The 24,078-nt window shown below is 43.5% G+C and overlaps 2 protein-coding genes and 1 pseudogene across 6 annotated transcripts; 2 read left to right on the top strand and 1 right to left on the bottom strand.

The window, feature by feature from the left end:
* Positions 1-1,629: 1,629 nt before the first annotated feature.
* Positions 1,630-7,203, bottom strand: LOC136497074 (NAC domain-containing protein 30-like). Of its 5 annotated transcripts, XM_066492855.1 has the most exons (5): positions 6,829-7,203; positions 6,558-6,696; positions 3,408-3,661; positions 2,952-3,262; positions 1,630-2,613 (listed from the first exon to the last, which is right to left on the bottom strand). In XM_066492855.1, the coding sequence occupies exons 3-5, from the start codon at positions 3,571-3,573 to the stop codon at positions 2,131-2,133; spliced, it is 960 nt and encodes a 319-aa protein (XP_066348952.1). In that variant the 5' UTR covers positions 3,574-3,661; positions 6,558-6,696; positions 6,829-7,203; the 3' UTR covers positions 1,630-2,130. The 5 variants fall into 5 exon arrangements, with proteins under 5 accessions (XP_066348952.1, XP_066348954.1, XP_066348956.1 ...); XM_066492857.1 differs by lacking the exon at positions 6,558-6,696; XM_066492859.1 differs by lacking the exon at positions 6,558-6,696 and having other exon boundaries at positions 3,408-3,672.
* An 8,422-nt stretch (positions 7,204-15,625) lies between these two features.
* On the top strand, positions 15,626-19,544 carry LOC136496284 (uncharacterized; annotated as a pseudogene).
* Positions 19,545-19,871: 327 nt separating this feature from the next.
* Positions 19,872-21,044, top strand: LOC136496286 (uncharacterized). The gene has a single exon (XM_066491936.1). The coding sequence runs from the start codon at positions 19,872-19,874 to the stop codon at positions 21,042-21,044; it is 1,173 nt and encodes a 390-aa protein (XP_066348033.1).
* Positions 21,045-24,078: the final 3,034 nt, after the last annotated feature.

Genomic DNA, 24,078 nt, shown 5'->3' on the forward strand with positions numbered 1-24,078 from the left:
GCACTGCCATTACATATGGTACAATTATGAAGTTAATCATAAAGAAAAATAAAATTACTCAGCATTGCCATTACATATGGTACAATTATCCTAGAAATACACGTATACTTATATTTGTAAATTTCCCACTATACACATTATGAAAAAAGATTCACCCAAAATACTACATATGTGTCCTTCGTTTCATAATACTTGTCATTTTAGCATTGACAAAGGAGTCAAGGAGGTTAATAAAAATGACCTTCTTACACTTATAGTTAATCATCTCTAAAGTGTGTGCATTCATGGTATCAAAAGTACAAGCTCACTCTAAATTACGGATTTATTAAGTAAGGTTAGGTTTTAAAAAATATAAGTCAAATGAAAGTTGTCTTGAAGTTCTAGGACAAGAAGTAATTTGAAAAATATATATAGTAGAAGAAGCTAAAACAACAAGCACTATGAAACAAGAGAACAATTATTTATAAATCGTCCATTATTGCCATTATGAATGAACCCAAAATACACACGTACCTATTTGTAAATCATCCACCACTGTCATTAAAAAGCTAACAAAAAATACCCCTATACGTGTTTCTATATTATTCGCCTCTACCACTATTTTAAAGTGAAGCCAAGTAAAAAATCAAAAGGAGTACACAATCTATTATATTAATGCAATAACGTTAAAGGAATCACCATGTGTACAAGATGATTCAAATTTTGGATTTTTAAGATGGAAAAAACAATTGGAAATTTGGTGAGAGACTTAGACGACAGTGATTTTATCGACTTCACCAAAGAACTTAAGGCTATTTGGATCTGGCCTCCATAGAAATTGCACAGCCAAGCGATAGGAGTGGAATAAAAAGGAAGTTTATATTAAAGGTCTTTTGAGCCAAGGAATTTGTCGACAATAGCTATATAGAGTTTGTATAGATGGATATAGTTGGGGAGCATCGAGAGAGAACGATTACAGTCAAATAATAAATAAATAAAACCTTTTTTAGTAAAAAACTCAATAGTTACATTGGATTAAAAAAACTATCTACGCTAGCTATTTGCATGGATCACCTTGCTACACTATGTCAGATTTAGCTTAATTACGATATATATATAGAAATTCATTGCACATATGCCACCTATGCATAGAACACAGCAATCTTGCTCGCTTAAACGCGGCAAGTGATAGTTAAGGTGGATAGCGATGTGTGCTCTGGAACTTATTTGTTGCAAGTGATGGATGAAACAGTAGTTGAATTGGCTACGCAAGCCAGCCTAGCCTAGCTAGCTTATTAGGGTCGCATATTCACACGCCCAAGAATACGACTGATTTGTACTGCATGCGATTGCCGATTCTCGATTGTGCGTCAGTCGTCGTTGGGGGCAGCTAGCTAGCACGCCATGAGTGGCAACCGAGCTAGTGCGAGTCCCTGTCAATTTTGCTTTGTTTTTTATTAGCCTACCTAACCCCATGGCGTCAACTGATGACCCATCTTTGCGGCTCACCATACACAACAATTCAGTGTGCTCCACTCAACCCATGCATGCAGTATATATATAAATATCCCGCGTGAATCAATGCAAATATCCAAATGGATTTAATTTATCTTTTTTCTTAAAAAGAATAATTTGAAGGCTTCAGCAATCTGAAATTAAAGCGTCATATATATATGCAGATATCATATCAGTAAGTAATAATAGCTGTATATGTTACATATGTATAAGCTGGTGAGAACAAATTATTACATAGCTAGCTACTACCTGCAGCTGAGACTGGTGCACTTACTACTACTATATATGCATCATGCTGTAATGTTCTACCTCAATCTAAAGAATGCAGATCGAAGGCCATCAGAGAGAACTAAAAACAAAACGTACACTGACTGAATGATGATGAGCTCCCACTCCCAGTAAGTCGAGTAAGTGAAACAGTCTGTAATATGTGTGTAACTACACACAACAATGAAGCATGTATGTATGAACACACATCTGAATCTGAATTATTAGCATATATAATATATATATGCAACTAATATAATGCCGATCGATGAATGAATAATGTTCTCCATTGGATCAACAGTGTGCACGTGGATGCATGCTGCAGCAGCAGATCAATTGGAGGAAAGATGGATCGATCGACGATGGAGGTCACTGCAACAAGGATCCCGAGGGCTCATGGAGTTGCGACGTCGCGGACAGCAGGCTGTCCAGAAAGTTCCAGTCGATGGCGCCGGCAGCGGCTGCAGCTTGCTCTCCTCCTCCCTGCTGGATCATGAGCTCATGTTCATCGTAGCTGCTTCTCTGCGCAGCTGCAGCGTAGCCGCCGACGTCGGAACAGTAGGCTATGGCAGTGGGGCTCTCCAGCGGCGGGATACTGAACATATGCTTCTTGGACTCGAAGTCATCGTCGGAGTATAACGAAGGCGGGAAGCTGCTGCCTACAGCGCCTGCTGCAGGGAGTTGTAGCAGTGGTGATGATGAGCCCAGGAAATGGCCGTCGACGTGCAGCCGTGCGGTCGTTGAGAGGTGGTGGTCGTAGTAACCGGCGGTGGCGGCATAGCTGGTAGGGAAGAAGGCCCTCTGGTTGGGGATAGGCTTCTGGAAAGCGCGGCACACCACCCAGCCTTCCTCCTGATAGATCGATGAGATGAGCAATGTCCGATCCATTGCATTGCACGCACAACAAGTGTCAGAGATCGATGTCCATTGTTGTATGTAAAAGTGTCAATTAAAAAGTTGTTGTTTTTTTAGTCAACCGAACGATCAAAAGGTGCTGCACAACTACTGACACCAGCTATCTAGCTATGTGATGGAATAACTTTAGGAGGGGAGGATACGCAAAGTGAAAGAGATGAGCTCTAGTTAGTTGAACTTTGATGATACAGTTATCTTATATTTAATGCTTATAGGTAGGAAAGAAAAAAAAAACATGATTAAAAAGAGAGTTAAATAATTAAACTCTTGCTTGCCTGCGCGGGTGCGTGCTCGTTTGACTGGAGTCGGTACTCGTGCATGATCCAGTCGCTCTTCCTGCCGTTGGGGGCCCTGCCCTTGTAGAACACCAGCGTCTTCCTCATGCCGATGACCCTGCTGGTGCCGCACCTGGTCCTGGTGGACGACGACAGCACCGGCTTGTCCCTGCCGGTGGCCTTCCAGAAGCCAGCCGCCGTGGCGCGGTTCGTCCTCGTCCCGCTGGGGTACTTGCGGTCCTTGTAGCTGAAGAAGTACCACTCTGTCGTCTGCTCGTCGTGCCCACCACCGGCGTGCTGCCTGCACCTCTCTGCATATATACATACATGCGGATCGATGATACATGATGATACATGATGACGAAGAATATAATTTGTATACGTAACTAGCATAAACTAACTGACGATATATAGATAGATATGAGCTGAACAACAACGTAACATGCATGTACATACCTTGCAGATCCCATGGCTCTATCCTGTAGAGATCGACCTCCTGGATGATGTTGAGGTCGATCTTCTGGGAGGCCACCTTCCTGGCAAGGTAGTACCCCACCAGCTCTTCCTCTGTAGGGTGGAACCTGAAGCCTGGGGGAACACAAGACTCCTCCTGCCGATCCATGCGGGCGGCTAATTAATTGTGTTCTTCAGCTGCTTAATTAATTCCGCGTGCCTCCGTTCCTCGGTCTCCTCTCCTCTGAAAAATTAGCCTGCAGCATGCCTTTTATTGAGTGAGTATGGAGTACATGGAGTAGTCAGGGAGGAAGAAGAAGAACTAGAACTAGCTAGCTGTAGATGCGTGTGGCGGCGTGGCCAGGGCAATGCAAAAGAAAAGGCAGATGGATGGACAGGTAAGGCGGCGGTACCCTAGCCGGCCGGCGCGGCCTAGCTTCCCAATGCAAGCAGGCAGCAGCAGGTTCGCCTGCACGCAGATATGAGAGACAAAGCAAACAAAGCTCTGGTTCCTCTCTAGCATGCAAGTCTTTGGTAGCCTAAGCCTCTACTGTATGGTATGGTCAGTTCAGAATTTCAGATAGTACACACTCACTCGTGCAATGAGACCTAACAGAAGAGCAGCTACTTTAGCCTTTAGACGACCTGCTCATCTGCTAGCTGGTGTCTATATATACTGCAACCTGCTGCTGGTGGAGTCGTAGAAAGCTAGGCGACACCAAATACATATGGATGCAGTAATGCAGCATGTATAGTATCAGTGTCAGGAGAGTGAAGAATTGAAGTACAGTGCTGCTGATATATATCCATGATTTGGTTGCAGAGATGTATATGATAGATGTCCTCTGTCAGGATGGATCCTTTGTAAAGTACTAACTGGTAGGTAGCTAGTAGAATAGAACAGAAAGAAAGGGGCCGGGCAGGGGGGAGAGGGGAAAAAAAGGCAGGGATGGAGTGGAAAAAGAACAGCAAGCTGCATAGGAGTATATCAGTGCAGCTGCTGCTGCGGGTGAGGATGAAGAGAGGAAGCAGCTAGCCAGCTATAGCTTTCTTTTGAGGTGGAGTGGAGTGGTATCGGCCCGTATCCGGCAGCAATAGCAATAGCATGCTTGTTTCTTTGAGCGCACTTCAGGATTAGCTAGCTAGCTAGGTGTTGGTTGTTCCTCCTCCGATCCTCTCACACGCATCTTCCACCACACCAAACGCACCCGGCCAGCACCGTACCCCCTGCCCGTAAGGCCATACGTGGCCTTCTCTAGCTTCATTCTTCTCTGACTAGTAACTCTATCGATCTGATCTGTTATGGCAGGCAAGGCAAACGGCCTGTACTTTTCCACCATTCTTCACACGTACAGAGCCTAACTACGTCGTACCGACGACTCGACCAGCTAACTACTGGTCGCATCTATCGCATGTGTGCACAGTAGGGGTATGTACTCGATCGATCCTACTAGTACTATAGGTATGTAGAGAGAGAGAGAGAGAGAGCCTGATGATGCATGCAGCGGGTGTCATATCAGTCTCTAACAATACATAGGGTACAATAATCCTGCTGTATATATATATATATATATATATATATATATATATATATATATATATATATATATATATATATATATATATATATAGGGAGAGGCTATTCAGTAGCCGGCTACAAAATAAGTTATTTTGTAGCCACCTCCATTTACTATAATTCTATATACTAATTTACCATAATGTCAATACATATTTACGATAGTTGGGTTACTATAACACATGGGGATATTTACCATAACGTTATATTAAACCACTTAGTAAGGAGTTACTATAATCTCGTAAAATAACATAGTAATTATCGTAACTCAAAGTGGCTACAGAATAAGTTATTCTGTAGCCAGCTACAGAATAGTAGTTCTATATATATATATAGGGAGAGGCTATTCAGTAGCCGGCTACAAAATAAGTTATTTTGTAGCCACCTCCATTTACTATAATTCTATATACTAATTTACCATAATGTCAATACATATTTACGATAGTTGGGTTACTATAACACATGGGGATATTTACCATAACGTTATATTAAACCACTTAGTAAGGAGTTACTATAATCTCGTAAAATAACATAGTAATTATCGTAACTCAAAGTGGCTACAGAATAAGTTATTCTGTAGCCAGCTACAGGATAGTAGTTCTATATATAGGGAGAGGCTATTCAGTAGCCGGCTACAAAATAAGTTATTTTGTAGCCACCTCCATTTACTATAATTCTATATACTAATTTACCATAATGTCAATACATATTTACGATAGTTGGGTTACTATAACACATGGGGATATTTACCATAACGTTATATTAAACCACTTAGTAAGGAGTTACTATAATCTCGTAAAATAACATAGTAATTATCGTAACTCAAAGTGGCTACAGAATAAGTTATTCTGTAGCCAGCTACAGGATAGTAGTTCTATATATATATTCTGTAGCTGGCTACATAGTAATTATCCTGTAGCTATATATATATATATATATATATATATATATATATATATATATATATATATATATATAGGGAGAGGCTATTCAGTAGCCGGCTACAAAATAAGTTATTTTGTAGCCACCTCCATTTACTATAATTCTATATACTAATTTACCATAATGTCAATACATATTTACGATAGTTGGGTTACTATAACACATGGGGATATTTACCATAACGTTATATTAAACCACTTAGTAAGGAGTTACTATAATCTCGTAAAATAACATAGTAATTATCGTAACTCAAAGTGGCTACAGAATAAGTTATTCTGTAGCCAGCTACAGGATAGTAGTTCTATATATATATATATATATATATATATATATTCTGTAGCTGGCTACATAGTAACTATCCTGTAGCTGGCTACAGAATAACTGCAGAATAGCTTGTGTATTGAGAACGAATTATATTGAAGTAGTACCACTACATGTATATATATGCAGCTAGAGATCGACGACAGAGGTTGAGACTTACTATCATCATCAAAAATTCAAAATCAATGACTAATATATACGGAAATTAATTAGATGCATGTATGTGTGTGAGTAACAGCTCTAGTTAAGCAGTCAACAAGTTTAATTTGGTAAAATAGTTCCATCATGCAGATCGACAGAGTACTAGTATATACCGGCAGCTAGCGCTAGCAGGCGCCATGGCAGGCACACAGCTCTTTTCACAGTTGGTGCTGCAGGGAGGGCCGCACGAACAAGCGATACGATACGTACGTCCGTCCGTCCGTTATATAGCATGTACTCCGTAGAAGCGAACTGATCGAAGAAGCTTAATTAATTCATTCTCAGATTAATTATGTAATATATGCTGCATCTGGACCAAACAGAGACAGGCAGGCAGGCAATTATTCAAGTACTAGTATGTGGGGAGTGGGGACACGTACTCACCGAATTTATTGATCGATGAATAACAAGGCTGCGGGTACCGTCGTCCGTCCTGCAGCAGGTACCGCCGGCCGGCCGGCCGGAACTGTACGCCGCCGCAGATAGATAGATAGATAGATAGAGCGACTGCGAGCGATGGACGACGGCCCAGCTTGGAGCTCCAAGCTGCTGGCGGTGGTTTATATTATTTGAGACACAGCAGAGATTGATCGAGATGAGACGACGGCCTCGTCGATCGATCGCTGACCTTGCTTCTTGATGCTGGTTGTTGGATTGGTTTGGATGGAAGCTAGAGTGCGGATCGAGATGGATGACCACCAGTACGTACGGTGTGCGCGGTGGAGAAGAAGATGATGCGGGCGGCCACAACAAATTAAGTTGTTGCTACGGAACACAATGCAAGGCTGCAGCTTATTACCTCCTGGGGCCCTATTTATATATTCCATTCCAAAAGGGGGCTCATATTGGGAGCACACATCCACATCCATCCTAGCTAGCTTGGTCATAAAACTTTTTTTGTCATGTAATGCAACCTACTGTTCTAGCTAGCTATTAGCCACTCCTCGTAGAAATTATATTTAGTATGATAAGGATCGTATAAACCATTTCTACACACCGCTGCTAGCTGGTAAGCCATTCGATCTATATATCGGCGTTACTGATGAACCGTCTATATATAATCTAACACCCGTGGAAATCGCCAGTTTCGACTGGAGGGTCGAAACTAATGCATGTGGAAAAGATTCCTATTCCTATTGGTGAAAACTTTTAGCTTCATCAAGTAAATTGTTTCTAATAGGTTTATTATGAAAATGTTCTATTATGTATGCACCCTCTCGTTTGCAATGCTAATACCTGCTTTTATTTTACAAACACGGTTTCCTCCAAACACATACTCCATTCCATGTTATAAGATGTTTTCGCTTTTTTTATTTTATTTTACATATGTAGCACTTTTGTTATGCACTTAGATACACGTTATATCTAGATGCATCATGAAAAACAATGTATATAAAAAGTCAAAATATCTTATGATTTGAACGGAGAGAGTAGCTTTCATCATTGTTTTCTATCATACGGCAGTACAAATGAACCATTCCTAGCAAACTTATGCGTCTTTTTAGAAAAGCTGTACATGTTAAGAAAAAAAATCCATGAAGATGATCTCTTCAAGTTTCTTAACTAGCTTAAAGTTATTTGCAATTCAATTTTTAAAAGCTTGTCTCAAATTTTGTCCAAAGCGCCAAGTATTTGCAAACCGGAGGCGGAAACTCTTTCTCTCGAATACACAAAATGTTTGCGCGTCATTGTATTAAGATTGAAAAGTAGATTTTTTTACATCGATGCGCCACTAGTCGGGTGCACTACGGAGGCAGGAACTCTGAAAGCTAAGCTAAATATGATAATACTCCCTCCATTCTAAGTTATAAGACGTTTTGGCTTTTCTAAATATGTAGATTTTGCTATGCACTTTGATATACATTATATGATACAAAGAAAAAGCAAACCAATGGAGTATATGTTTATAGATCCATCATCAGTTGTCATACATATTGGAGACCATACCGATGTCGTAGCTAGATTTGTATATCTTTTTTAATGAAAAGCTAGATTTGTATTTGTAGTGATGAGGATATATAGAGGAGAAAGTAGGTATGCACGCGTGGGGTGGCTAGAGAGAGAGATTAGCTAGAGAAAAGAAGAGAGCGAGGGCGGTGGTCGTTTGGTCGGCTAAGAAGAAGGAGAAAAGTCTCTGAAGCGACCACCACCACCACCGTACCTCCACTACATACCACAGGCCGGCCACAAGCATTGGGCGTGGTGGGTCCGTCGTCGTCTCTGTGATCGCCGAAGGATCCGATCGAGTTGCCATCACCTTTTAGTTTGCTTTTTTCATTTTACAACAGACGTACGTTAAGATCGAGAAGCGTGCGTGCGAGGGATGTTATTAGCTAGCTTAATTATTGGAACATGGAATTAAGCTAGCCCTCAAGATCTATGGGCTATCGGTCATCCGATCCGACGCATTTAATTTGTGCACCCAACAATACTACTCCCTTGTCTTTAAAAAAAAAAAAACTTGATGTTTTAAAGTTTCTAGAACAAACTGGTGATCAACACCATGTATCCCTCTTTCTCATTGGTGAACCATGCATGCTAGCTAAGAAATAAGCACACCTCATTAAAAGGAATGCATAGAGACATGAGATTTTAAGCTGAAATGGACCCAGTCTATTGTTCAAGAGCTAAAATATCAAGTTTTCTAGAACATTTTTTGAATACTAGGACATCAAGTTTTTTAGACGGAGGGAGTATATATTTCCATTCTATAATATACCTGCCGTCTTCCTTAATTTGCCGCGAAACAATATTTTTTTTAAGATAACAGAAAAATCCGGCATCAGCTTCTTTTTGAGTCAGAAGTACTATCAGTCCGTCCACACTTGCATTGTTATATATAAACACATGCACCAAGAAATAAATTCATTATAGGTTCAAAATTAAAATTCAACACCATATATAACTGAAAGACCATCCATTAAACGCAAAGAATTAACTACTACATGACATGTATATATATATGTTTGTTCACCTGCTGCACACATACACATGAGTAGTAAATTGTAGTATAGTAGTACATTTTCTCCTCAAAGCTGATGTGCTATCCTGAATTCGCAAATATAATCCCAATTAGCGCCTCACCCTTTTCGACTGGAAGTCTTCAAATTGCAATAATTGTCGTTACGTTTTTCATAGAGAGTATTATTTTGATGTGACGGAACATCTGGGAGTAAACAAAATAATCTCATTCCCAGAAACAAACAACCAAACTGTTGAAAGCTGCAAGTCTTTGCTCAAATTAAAGACATCTTGCCTTGGTTATCCACAAAAGCAAAGAAGAAAACTTACACATCCTGGCAACCGAATTATGGCTAGAGCATTTTGTGTTCTTATCTGCTTTGTAACGCATATATTTCGTTTCTTTACTGTTGTTCGTTGCTTGTTCAGTCCTGAGAGCACCTCCGAGAGAATTTCTAAATTTCACTTTCTAGATCATTATTTAGAGTCATTTGCATAAAAATTGCTTTCTATATCTTCTCACTCTCCAACAATTCTTTTATTTCTCATGCACAGTCTAGAGAGCTATTCTCGTTTTCTATATTTGGCTAGCGAAAAATCCGGAATAGAAGATGACTATTGAATGACCATATAGTGAAGCTGTTGGATGATTGTTTTTCACCAAAATTTCTATTCTTAGCATTTATAAAGGATATGAAGAGTTTCTTGAAGATACTCTTAGAGTATGTTACTCCCTATTATGGAGGGAGTAACCAGTAGGAGGAACGACCCTCCTGTTTCATATCATAAAAAAAATATATACAATATAATCCATTCAATTTGTAGGATGCAATTAACAATCTGGTGTCGCTTGCAGCCTACGGCTACTATACGGGGATAGATGCATGACATGAAGTTGGATAAAGTGCATACATCAGACCCGTTCCAAAATTTAATACTCCGGTGTGGAGTAGTACGTACAAGAAAGACACCGGACATTTTAGGACAGCGAGGTGCCATTTATTATTATCACTACTTTACTTTCAATATCGTGTACCAGTACGTGGGAGTACAATTCATGCGCTCTGTCTGCTAAATATTTGCAAATTGCATTTGCTTTCGAAGACCACGGGCGCGCGTACTGTGCAACGCGTCAAAAAAGCCCGTCCTCCAGTCGTACCAATTGTTATACACTAGGTAACGCTGCTACAGAACAGACAACTTTTATAAGACAATTTAAACCCGATGGTGATAAAGGTATCACTACCGATTCGTAAACAATTTAGGTCCTATTTAGATGCAAAATATTTTTAAAGTATTAGAGAAATACTATATATAGTTATACAAAATACTTTGGTTTCTAAAAGTTACTGGGTGTTTGGATGCAACAAATCTTGTAGTCTTCGAAACCATGGTTTTGTCAAAACTGTAGTTTTTTTTGAAGTTTTAGAAACTCCACTCGTAACCTCTTTTTTCTAAACTATAGTTTTGTGTCTCTTTGGCTTATAAACCACAGTTTTGTGATATTATGGTTTTCAAAAACCGCATCATCCAAACATGCCTAAGTTAGTGATTCCTAACACCCCCACCCCCACCCCCAACCCCTGACTCGACCTTAAATTTTGTTACGAGTTTAAGTCCTGCAGTTCATCTCTCTATCTTATCTTCTCTCTCACTCTCATTATCCCTCCTGTCTAGTATCCAACTCTCCATTCCCTCCCTAGCACGTTGTCCTCCTCCCCTTCTCACTTCTCCTCTACTTGGCCAACTGCGGCGCGAGCGTTGTCCCCAGATGGCACAGAGGACGCAGGGGCACAAGCAGTGAATGCGGCGAGGTGATGTGTGGATGAATCAATGGTGTGTCGTGTTTCCTCTCTCTTTGTGATGTGTTCTTCCTCTCTTTGATTCGATGAATCATATGTGATGCAACGAATTGATCTATCATTTATGATGTTTTGAACTCTCATTTTCTATGTGATGTGGTGAATCGATCTATGATATCTTGAATATCTCCTTCTTTCTGTGATGAATCTTCCTCTGTCTCTCTGCGTGGGGCTCACGTCACCAGCGACGGCTACGCTGGCCTCTCTCACTCCATTGCGGCACAACTCCCCACTCTCGCTCTCTCCTTCTCTCTGGAACTTCTTGAGCCCATGCATGTTGGACCTTGGCCCCTCTCCTTTTCTAGCGGTGCACTTGCGGAACCCTCCTGCGATGGCGACACTCAGAGCCCGCCCCCGTCAGCAATGGCGTTGGGTCCACCCCTCCGGCAGCGGTGCGCGGGGCCTACCCTCCTCCAGTCGTGGTGTTCTCGTGGGGCTCACCATCCTCCTATCGCGGGGCACGCTAGGGGCTTGTGATGAGGACATCACTCCTTCGGATGTACCCGCTGATCCTCCAACAGTCATGCAAGGTCCAATGACCTGGGCTCGAATGCGTCAACTCAATTTAGAGGTGAGCTCGTTCTTAAGCAATCCTTTTTATACTTTTGAGAATAGACTACTACCTAATGATGTTATCTTGCTTAGGAACAATGGAGAGGGTCATGAAGGGCTTAGAGGATGTGGTGGAGGCGAAGATGACTAGCAAGGACGTCCAACAGGAACCGGAGGCCTGGTCCAACACGATTTCGAGTCTGCCTCGGCCTCTAGGACCAGTTTGCCTTAAACTGGTCACCCAGGACGCATCCGGACTCCGTTTTCGACGATCCACATATGTATAGAAAGATAATTTGATAAGGAAGCCAATCTAAGTGGTCTCACATCAAAAGCTCTTCGGAATCAACGGGAATCATCGAAACAAGTCAGTGTCCAGAATCTGTCAGGGTGCTGCGACACCGTCTTTTGGTCTGTTGGACCATGTATCATGTTTGGGCCCATTAAGGGCGCGTCCAGGGGTCTTGCACGACCCTAGAGTCTTTATAAACAGCCACCGCCCCTCTATTAGGGTTTGGGTTTTGCTTAGATTAATCTGTCAAGAACAGTTTTGCCGTTCATCGATTTGTGAGACCCCAACTCCGTGAGATTAATCATTCATATGCAATTTGGTTGTGTTCTTTCTTGTTCTTGCTTGTGTTCTTCGTTGCGCAGGCAGGGATTAGCCTTCTTGGCGAGGTCAACCTCCTCCGGGGATGGCATGGGATGTGGATGTGGTGGTGGTTCAGATCCGGTAGATCTCGTTGACTCCCTCTCTGTGTCCTCTCATCCTCTCGGATCCAAATGCGCAGATCCATGAGATCAGGACTTCCTCTCTCTATGTAGAGCGATGATGGGGCTTGGCAATGGCGGCTAGACTGTGAGCGGGCTCGGCTACAGCGATGTGCCTAGAAACAAGCATGGCGACCGCAGCAACCTTGAAAACGGGCTCACTAGCGAGTTTGCCTTTTTTTGTTTTTTTAATCCATTTCTAGAGGCAGTCATTATGACCACCTTGGGAAAGGTTGATTAACAGTGACTTTCTGCCTACCCGCCTCTCGAAACCTTTTTTTACCGCCTCTAAAAAGCCCTATTGTATTAGTTTTGTTTACAAATATATGTAGGCGTAGTTCAAGGTTATTTAGACCTTTTTAAAAAATGTTTTAGTTAAGATGTAAATTCGGATGGTTAGCTAATTTATTTTTTGTAATAGTAGAGTAGACAATTTTGATGTAATTTCTGGGACCGCTTAGATTATCTACCATAATGTTAGAGTCAGTAATTTATATGCAAATTTCAAGGGTTACTTTAGATATTTCTGATAATAAAAGTTGAGCATAATTTGTATGTAAATTTACGGGTTACTTAATGTTAATTTTTCATAGTCTTATCTTTGAGTATTTTCTCTAGACATATTTTAACACAACACACATATGGGTCTGGATGTCTGTATTAGTTCATATCTAGGTCTGTCTAGTGCAATTTATTCATATTCGGTTGCCCACAGGGACATTAATGGCCCTGTTTGGCTTGCTGAATCTTAGCTGAAACTGACTGAAAAATACTGTTCCGGCTGAAAAAACAAGCTGAATATGGGATAAGCTGAACAGGGCCAATATTGTTTGCACAGTTCTCAAAGCATGCAAGGGGCTGCATTAGCTAGTACGCTAGATTTGGTCATATTGGACAACGTAGATTTGCATAAGCCAATAAACCAGTGGAAGATCTAGAATTTTGCGAAGAGGTATGTCGTACCTTATTAGATTTCATCAGCTATCACGCTCTCTGTCGTTGCCACTGATCCTATCGTTGTCTCTGGCCTACGGTGTGACTAGCCACTCGCTGCCACGCACCATGATATGTTTGTCGTTCAAGTGTATTCTGATAGCCTTCCTAAATTGTCCATTTTGTGCCCCATGAACCGTTTGGCCCCCCCTATCCATCAATGACAGATTGAACTCCAACGAGCTTTTACACCTTGACCCTATCATCCTGACACTTGCCTTCACCGATCTCGAGCACCCACTACTAAATTAATACCATTGTCGATCTCTCGTCAATCTCCATCTGCACCATGACCAAACACCATGGACAGCCTCCACACGCTACGAACGAGCACTACAACACCAGCCTGAGGCCTGCTCAAATAAATGGCACCTCTCCTCCCTTGCTTGCTGCAATTTTCACCAATGCGTGCAACATCCTATCATGTTCTGTAACTCTGCAATAAGCACAACCTTGCCACAATTATTGCGACACACCTTGTCCTCTTGTACGTTGATCCGACAATCTTGTCTTGTCGATGCACTTGTTGTACGTAGACCATATCCTATAGCCATTTTTCCAAACTCGCATCTCTTTGAGTGAGTAACCACACATAATCTTATTAAATGCATTTTGCACAACCAAGACACTCAATCACCAACGCGATACTCCCTCCATCTCTACTATAATTGAAAACTTGAGACACATCACGCTTTGAAGCCTTGCCACACCGACGCCCAGGCTTCAACGCTCCCGTCCATATCGCCGAAGAAATATCGCCGAAGAAAAATAAAGGAAACCGCCGAGGACACTGGCCGCTATCGTCGCGACTCCATGATCTCCGCGCCCTCCACGATCTCTGCGCGCAGGCCACAGACCCTGCGCCCTCCACTTGCTCGGCTGCTGCCTACGCCGCGACGGCAGAGTCGTTGTCGTACCCACCGCAGAGGACACTACCGTCGACGCCGCCAGCGAGACCTCTATCTTCGCGCCGCCAGAATCACCGCGTGCAAGCCACGATCTCTGCGCGCACATCGCAACGAACTCGTTTCAAACGAGCCCGACGAACCTGCTGCCCGAGAAGCCCGAGACGCAAACGTGGTCGAGGATTCACCCGTGGAAAACTGCCGTGCTAATCCCGCCGCCGTCGCAACGAACGCGTTTCAAACGAGCCCGACGAACCTGCTGCCCGTGGCCACGCCGAGGAGCTCTGTCGTACCCACCGCAGAGGACACTGCCGTCGACGCCGCCAGCGAGACCTCTATCTTCGCGCCGCCAGAATCTCCGCGTGCAAGCCACGATCTCCGCGCGCACATCGGCGGCAGTCCGGCACCGGGCCTCGAGCGACGACCTCGCCGCTGCTTCGGCCCGCCTCCTGCCGCATCTGGGAGACCAAGACGGAACGACGGGAAGGGCATCCGGTAGTGCTCAGGACCGAGGGGGAAGCCCGAGACGCAAACGTGGTCGAGGATTCACCCGTGGAAAACTGCCGTGCTAATCCCGCCGCTGTCGCAACGAACGCGTTTCAAATGAGCCCGACGAACCTGCTGCCCGTGGCCACGCCGAGGAGCTCTGCTACCCGCCGCTGCGCCAAACGCAATTCACAGCACCAGCGTGCAACACCGGCGCTGACATCCTTCCTCTCCGGTGGACGCGGAAGGTTCGTGCAGCAGCGCTATCGTAGCCCAAGAACCCTAGAGCACGAGCTACTGCTGGCCGGCCGGTCGCAACCCCGGAGCCGCAGGGACAACATCGTAGATTATCCGTAGCGTTAGCACGAGCTACTCTACAAAGAAGGCCTTGACGACCGCAGCCGCGCCCTACTCACCGCGGTCCACGCATCGTCGGACTTGTCTCTGTCTAGACGGACGTGCCAATAAGCAAGGTATGGTCCCCACTCTCTCGCCTTCCTGCTGTGCAAAACAGAGGTCCTGAACCTTGATTAATGGTATTGTATGCTGATCGTCGTATTCTTTTGGAGTCATAGGCGCGAGAAATTCTGTGTCCATGTTAATGTTAATTTAAGCGGAGATAATAATAATTGTGTACATAGGGAAGAGGCGATGTCTACGCCGGGAGATCCACGCGACGGTCAGAGCAAAATGTCTACGCCGAGAGATACGCGCGGAACGCAAAGCCAAATGATTACGCCAACATATACACGCGAACCACTAAGTGATATCACCAACGTCAGCCAAATGATTACGCCGACATATACACACGAACCACTAGGTGATATCACCAATGTCATAGGTATGCTTAAAATATGTACCTATGCAAACCTTTTCATATTTTTCACTATTTACTGGAAGGACATTTCATATTTTTAGATGAGGAATCGCGGAGGAGGGAGCAAAGGAATATGCAGCAACGGAAACGTCGAGCTGATATGTCCATGGAACAAAGGGGCGAGATCAATCGGAAACAACGTGAGTACCGAGAACGGAAGAAACATGCAACCTAGAATAGTAGCACTTCCGCTGCTTTGCGTGAGACGGTGCCGTTCACTTCAGCATCGTCCATAGGTATTTAATCTCTTTCTATTTTTGGACACTTATTATTACACCATAACCCCTTTTGATTAAGTAGAGGTCAACCATTTGGTGCCACCCAATCATAGGACTTGACGAAACTGCCGACCCACAGAATGAAAACACGCCAAATATTTTTTGCAATGGAGATATGCAAACAAATAGTAGAGATGTTGGCGTAGGCACGGCGAACACAAGAGTCAGTACGCTATCTGTGGACATAAGCGACAATGACCTAGGTATAAGTGATGGTTATTTTGTAAAGTAAACACACTTTTTATGTCTACACACCACATCTCTATATATTGACTTTAACATGTGCCTTTGTCTCCATAGACGAGACCTACGGACAGTGCCGATGCTAGGAGGGAAGCAAGGAATGCACGTGCACGCAAACGAAGAGCTGAAATGACCGATCAACAAAGGGAGGAAGCTAATAGGAAACAACGTGAATACCGAGCAAGAAGGAAAGCTGCAATGCAAAATAATAGCCCCACCTCTGTTGTGTCCCAAACACTGCCGGCGTCTTCACCAGCTGGTGAGATATAATAACTGTTCAAATTGTGTATTTTCTCAACCAACTGATACATCATTAGCAGATCCCACAGAGTGGCTACACCGAAATGATAATTACGTTCCACGAGCTAGAGGCACATGTACGGTCCCTCCTGGCCCATTGCCTACTTCCGGTGAGTCAAGCGAGCACATGCTTTTTTCAATAAAATATAATTTAAATATATGTTAGCATACTTATTTTTAAAATATTTGTAGAACTTCATTTACCTGAACTACACAATGAAGAAGAATTTGACCGTGAACTATTTGAACCAACGCATGATGGTTGGGACGGTGATGAAGATGCCATAGACGCCGACCATGGATTGCAGAATGAAAACTTATACGATGATGGAGTCATTCACCAACATGCGCAAGGTACTGTGACAACAATAAATAAACCTGGTTACAAGTTTAGCTTCACTTTGGCGTGTTTATATATTAAATGAAAATAATTACTGCAATGTGTACACAGGTCATGATTATGAGTCATATCGCGTGCTTCCAGAGGGTCCAGCTACAAACAGTGTGACACATGGTGATCCATATGATTACATCTACCAGAACCTGCCAGAACGACATAAATTGAGAAAGGTCCCTGACTACAGTTATTGTGGTGCGATGAGGTTTCAGAGTGAGACACCCGGGTTTTGTTGTAGAAAAGGAAAAGTACAGATACATATACCAGATGTTCCTGCAGAGCTCAAAAGGTTGTTCACAAGTCAAGTGCACGATGATGCAAAATATTTCAGGAAACATATACGTTATATCAACTCATATTTCTCCTTTGCAAGTCTAGGGGTTACCACTGATGACAGATATAAAAGTCCAGTAGGGACCGGTGTTTATACATTTCGAGTTCATGGTGGGCTGTACCACCGTCTTGACCACCTGGTGCCAGGTGGCCGCGGTGCTCGGCATTTGCAGCTCTACTTTTATGATACAGAAGATGAGGCCTTATCACATAGAGTCAAAAGGTCCCCTGATCTTGATATCAACATCATTCAGACTATCCTAGCAATCTTGCAAGATAACCCATATGTTCAAACTTTTAGGAGAAATGGGGATTTTCCAAACTTGGATGAGTACCGGATTGAACTCAATACAAATATCACGCCTGACCAAAGAAGGTACAATGCCCCAACTGCATCCCAAGTTGCTGCTATTTGGATGGATGGGAACGATCCACAAAGATGTTTTGATAGAAGTGTGGTTGTATATGGAAAGACTGATCGTCGTCCGCAGTATATCCGGGCATGGCATGGTTGTTATGACGCCTTAGCTTATCCTGTATATAACCCACGAGGGGAGACATGATGGAACAAATATATGCCGTACAGTGGGAGTCCATTCACTCCACCATCTGCAACCACGGCTTCTACTAATAATCAATGGCTAGAGAGTAGAGATGAAGGGACGTCTGGTGGTAATCATGGTATTATCTCTTAGTAATAATATTTTTTCCTATAATACTTACTGCTATACTAATGATTTGATGCTATAGTACCATATTATAAAATGTTCTAATATTTTATCTATTTCCCAGCTGATAATAATAATGAGAATCCAGTGGAAGATGGCGACAATGAAGTACAAGAAGGTGACGTCCTAGGTGGAGTTGCTGATGCAACACAATCTGCAAAATATGTAACTGCACGAGAATACTACTGCTTCAAGTTGCAAGTCAGAAGGGGAATTTTTAATATTTTATTATTCGGAGGACGTCTTTTCCAACAGTGGGCTGTGGATATGTATATAAAGATTGAGTCTATGAGGCTAGATTGGTACTCTAATCCTGATAACCAAAAACTAATACGGGCCGAGCTATACCAGGTAAACACTCATAATCTATTGTTTGTAATTGTTTTTTACGATCTTTGCATGCTTGTTACTACATAAAGCTAAAATTAAGTGCTTAAATGTATTATAGGGACTGGTTGATGTTATATCTGCGGGAGAGACACACGGTTCTAAGGTTGGCAAGAGAATTGTGCTGCCAAGATCATTCCCTGGATGCGATCGAGACATGCAGCAAAGATTCCTTAATGCAATGGCTATTGTGCAGCGTTTTGGTAAGCCTGATTACTTCATCACCATGACATGCAATCCGTACTGGGAAGAGATAACAAGCAATCTCGAACCGGGTCAGGATCCACAAGATAGGCCAGAACTGGTTGCAAGAGTATATAGGGCAAAGTTGTGGGACCTAAAAGAACTCCTAATCAAGAGGAAGTACTTTGGTGAAGTTGCTGCATATGTTCATGTTACCGAGTTCCAAAAAAGGGGTCTGCCACATGAGCATTTCTTGTTGATCATGAAATCAGGGAGTAAGTTGACAACCCCAGATGCATATGATCGAGTTGTTTCAGCTGAGATACCAGACAAGGATAAATATCCAGAGTTGCATGATCTGGTTATTCGCCATATGCTACATGGCCCATGTGGGGTGCTAAACAAATATTGTGCATGCATGGTGAATGGAGAGTGTCGCTTTCAGTACCCTAGACAGTTCTATGAGGCAACCCAACAAGGAAATGACTCATATCCAACCTACCGAAGAAGAGATGACGGACGTCGAGTTAAGATCAGGAGAGCAGAGTTAGATAACAGGTGGGTTGTGCCATATAACCCCGGTCTGCTCTTTAGATACAACTGTCACATAAATGTTGAGGCATGCTCAAGCATTAAAGCAGTGAAGTATCTGTTTAAGTACGTATATAAAGGCCACGACCAAGCATCATTCTCGGTAAATGCAGACCAAGATGATAGAGATGATGGGGTCATCAATGAGATAAAGCAGTATAGGAATGCTAGGTACATATCTCCACCAGAAGCTGTGCACAGGATATTCGGATTCCTGATGTTTGGAGTTTATCCTTCAGTATTGCAGCTCTAGCTACATTTGCCAAATATGCGGTCTGTGACATATAAAGATGATGAAAACCTGGAGGATGTTTTGAGTCACCTGGGTTCTAACAGGACAACACTCACGGAATATTTTAGTAAAAACCGTGAAGAAAGGGCAGCAAGGAAAATATTATATAGAGAATTTTCGAAACACTACCGATGGATCGTAGGGAAAAAAGTGTGGCAAGGAAGAAAACAAGCGTCAGCACATATAGGGCGGATTGTCTCTGCTAACCCCGCTGAAGGTGAGAGATACTTCCTAAGAGTACTACTAAATCATGTGAGAGGTGCAACATCATTTGAGGATTTGAGAACAATGGCTGGTGTAGCATACTCTACTTTTAGGGAGGCATGTGAGAAAAGAGGGCTTATTGAGACAGATAGATCAATTGATGACTGCTTGACTAAGGCCACCACTTTCCAGATGCCGTGTGCCTTGCGGAGGTTGTTTGCTACCATTCTTGTGTTCGGTGAGGCCACTAACATACGTGGATTATGGGACAAGCATAAGGATGCGTTAGGTGAAGACTTTAGCCGGGACAACACCAACACGTTGACAGTGGAGCAAATGGTGCTCAGGGACATACGGGATATGCTTCACTCGATGGGCAAATATATCAAAGATTTTGGTCTGCCACCTATTTGCGATATGGGTCCAACCTCCATTGACATGATGAAAGAGGTTAGAGAGGAGCAAAATGTCTCTATTGACCAAGAACACCTAGATATTTTTGATTCTCTTAACAAGGAGCAGAGAGCAGGGTTTGATGAAATCATTCAGCATGTCTTTGCCAAAAAGAGCCAAGTTTTTTTTGTTGATGGTCCGGGAGGCACAGGAAAGACGTTCCTATACAAGGCCTTGCTTGCTAGAGTTCGCTCCAAAGGATTAATAGCCATTGCAACTGCCACATCTGGTATAGCAGCATCAATATTGCCCGGAGGACGCACTGCACACTCCAGGTTTAAAATTCCAATTAAAATTGGGGACAACACCATGTGCAACTTTACAAAGCAAAGTGGCACTGCAGAATTGCTTCGTAGGGCGTCTTTAATTATTTGGGATGAAGTCGCCATGACCAAGCGTCAGTGCGTCGAGACACTATATAGGTCCCTACAGGATATCATGGAATGTGCTTTGCCATTTGGAGGAAAGGTCATGGTATTTGGTGGAGACTTTAGACAGGTCCTTCCTGTGGTGCCACGTGGGACAAGGGCACAGGTAACTGATGCTACCTTACAAAGATCCTATTTGTGGGATAAAATAAGGAAGATACGATTGTCACAAAACATGAGAGCACAATCAGACCCTTGGTTCTCTGAGTACCTACTACGAATTGGAAATGGAACCGAGGAAACGATTGGAGATGATTATGTTCGACTCCCTGATGACATTGTGATTGCATATACTGACACGGATGTCGCAGTCAACAGACTCATTTCCTCTGTGTTCCCGTCACTTGAAGAGCATGCAACATCAACGCCTATATGAGCAGACGGGCCATTCTATCGACCAAAAATGAACATGTTGATAGGCTGAACGCAATGATGATTGGACGGTTTCCAGGTGAGGAAAAGGTTTACCACAGCTTTGACACTATTGTTGACGATCCTCAGAATCACTTCCCTATTGATTTTTTGAATTCAATAACTCCAAATGGCCTCCCCCCGCATGAGCTGAAGCTAAAAATCAACTGTCCTGTGATTCTTCTCCGCAATCTTGATCCTAACAATGGGTTGTGCAATGGTACAAGGCTTATGGTCAGAGCATTGCAAGACAACGCAATTGATGCTGAGATCGTTGGTGGACAGCATGTGGCGAAAAGAGTTTTCATACCAAGGCTACCATTGTCTCCCTCGGATGATATTTCTCTGCCTTTTAAGTTTAAGAGAAAACAATTCCCAGTGAGGTTAAGTTTTGCCATGACCATCAACAAGTCACAGGGATAGACCATCCCTAATGTTGGGATCTACCTTCCAGAACCGGTATTTTCGCATGGATAGCTTTATGTTGGTTTATCAAGGGGGTGTCAAGATCAACAACAAGAATTTTGGCAAAGCCAAAAGATGACTTGGATGCTACAGGAAAGAGCACCAAGAATATAGTTTACAGAGACGTCCTAAATTGGTGATTGACGGTGTGTATACTTAGACAATTTTATAAGTCCTCGTAAGAATAAATATTGCTGCTTGTATGCTTGATTCTTTTACTTTTTAGCATCAGAGTCCTATTTGTCTCTTATATACAACATTTGATTTCCAAACTTTCAGGTTCATTTCACTGTGAAGAAACGGGACAGGCCAGTTCCTGTAGCAGGTGTGACAACAGGCAAGAAACTTGCAATCTTAACTTGCTCATAGATGGCTGTGGTATGCACTGCTAAGCTTATTTGGATGGGGTCGCTTAATGAAGTAGACCTCGGAGGTTTAGATGATAATTTAAAGACAGCATCTAACTTGTTCCAGATGGTAGACTTCAATTTTTTTGCCATCGAATAAGACAGATTCAACCATCCAATAATCTTTCTCATCCTCTTCCATCAAATCAATTATTTGAATATATATATATAAATATTGTGCCATGTTTGCTTCCAGTTTCAGTTAACACGATATGTTTAGTTTCAGTTAACACGACATTATGCACTGTTGTCTAACAGATTCAGTTAACACAATAGTGAGTGCAAACTTGCTGCAACATTTTATAGCGAAAGCCGCCAGTTGGAGTGATTCGGCAGATCCTATGATAGATACATATCATAACTCCATAGTGCTTCACAATAAATCCAACGACCATGTCTCTTATATATGTGTACGAGCTGCACCTACTGACTACACGTTACTATGTAGTAGTGCTTGAGGAAATTGCTTGCTTCAAAACTTTCAGGTTCTTCTGGAGCGTCTATGAGGAAACCCAAGGAAAGGCCGATTCTTGTAGCTGGTCTAACAACAGATGGAAAGGCAAGAGTGGAGGCTGATGACCCACGAGAAGGGAATTTTTGCAATCAGGCATATCTATACATGGTGCCAGGGACATTCAGACTTCTTATAGTTTTAATCCTAGCCTTCTTAGTAGAGATTCAGAGATTCAGTTATATTTAGAAATCACAATATTCAGATATTAAGTTACATTCAGAGATGCATAGTGCACAATTTCAATGTGCCGGTACATAGTTTCAGTTTTAATAATCATCATACGCGCAAGAGAGAGTGAGAGACGGGAGCCATTAGTCCAGCCATTTGTTATTAAGTTAAGCACTGATAATATACCGGCAAAATTTTGTCCGCTTGAAACATATCTCTCTCTCGAAATATATGCACCAACAGTTACCAATTTGGCCAACTTGAAACATGCAACTCTTGAAATAATAATTGTGCACATTGACATACAACTCAGATGAGAAAGACGTGCTCCCCAGAAACAAAACCTTGCCCAAACGCGCTCCAACGGTCCGACCTCGCCGCAACGTGCTCCGACGGTCCGACCTCCCTAGAAACAAAACCTTGCGTCCACCGGAAAGGCTACAACACTCCTTCGGTATAAAAAGGAAACAAACGCCGTCCGTATCGACGATTCACCTACAACCGATCACCGACAAAAAGAAAACAAAGTAACCGTCCTGAGCTCCGACGGTCCGACCTTGCCGCTGCTTCGGATAGCCTCCTGCCGCGCCTCCTGCCAGATCTGGGGGACCAAGAGGGAACGACGGGAAGGGCACCCGACAGCGATCAGGACCGAGGGGAAGGCCAAGACGCACGGGCTCCAACGCTCCCGTCCATATCGCCGAAGAAAAATAAAGGAAACCGCTGAGGACACTGGCCGCTATCATCGTGACTCCACGATCTCCGCGCCCTCCACGATCTCTGCACACAGGCCACAGACCCTGCGCCCTCCACTTGCTCGGCTGCTGCCTCCGCCGCGACGGCAGAGTCACTGTCGTACCCACCGCAGAGGACAACGCCGTCGACGCCACCAGCGAGACCTCTATCTTCGCGCCACCACGATCTCCACGTGCAAGCCACGATCTCCGCGCGCACATCGGCGGGTGTCCGGCACCGGGCCTCGAACGACGACCTCACCGCTGCTTCGGCCCGCCTCCTGCCGGATCTGGGAGACCAAGACGGAACGACGGGAAGGGCATCCGGCAGTGCTCAGGACCAAGGGGGAAGGCCGAGACACAAACGTGGTCGAGGATTCACCCGTGGAAAACTGTCGTGCTAATCCCACCGCCGTCGCAACGAACGTGTTTCAAACAAGCCCGACGAACCTGCTGCCCATGGCCACGCCGAGGAGCTCTGCTACCCGCCGCTGCGCCAAACGCAATTCATAGCACCAGCGTGCAACACCGGCGCTGACATCCTTCCTCTTTGGTGGACGCGGAAGGTTCGTGCAGCAGCGCGATCGCAGCCCAAGAACCCTAGAGCACGAGCTACTGCTGGCCGGCCGGGCGCAACCCTGGAGCCGCAGGGACAACATCGTAGATTATCCGTAGCGTTAGCACGAGCTACTCTACAAAGAAGTCCTTGAC

This window comes from Miscanthus floridulus, chromosome 12 (assembly GCF_019320115.1).
Source record: "Miscanthus floridulus cultivar M001 chromosome 12, ASM1932011v1, whole genome shotgun sequence".
Taxonomy (NCBI): Eukaryota; Viridiplantae; Streptophyta; class Magnoliopsida; order Poales; family Poaceae; genus Miscanthus; species Miscanthus floridulus.

Excerpts from the sequence above, each read along its gene's own strand:
- LOC136497074 (XM_066492857.1), bottom strand. The coding sequence starts at position 3,573 with ATGGATCGGCAGGAGGAGTCTTGTGTTCCCCCAGGCTTCAGGTTCCAC. Across the intron at positions 3,263-3,407 it reads AGAGCCATGGGATCTGCAAG|AGAGGTGCAGGCAGCACGCC; the intron begins GTATGTACATGC and ends GTATATATGCAG. Across the intron at positions 2,614-2,951 it reads ACGAGCACGCACCCGCGCAG|GAGGAAGGCTGGGTGGTGTG; the intron begins GCAAGCAAGAGT and ends TCGATCTATCAG.
- LOC136496286 (XM_066491936.1), top strand. The coding sequence starts at position 19,872 with ATGGCTGGTGTAGCATACTCTACTTTTAGGGAGGCATGTGAGAAAAGA.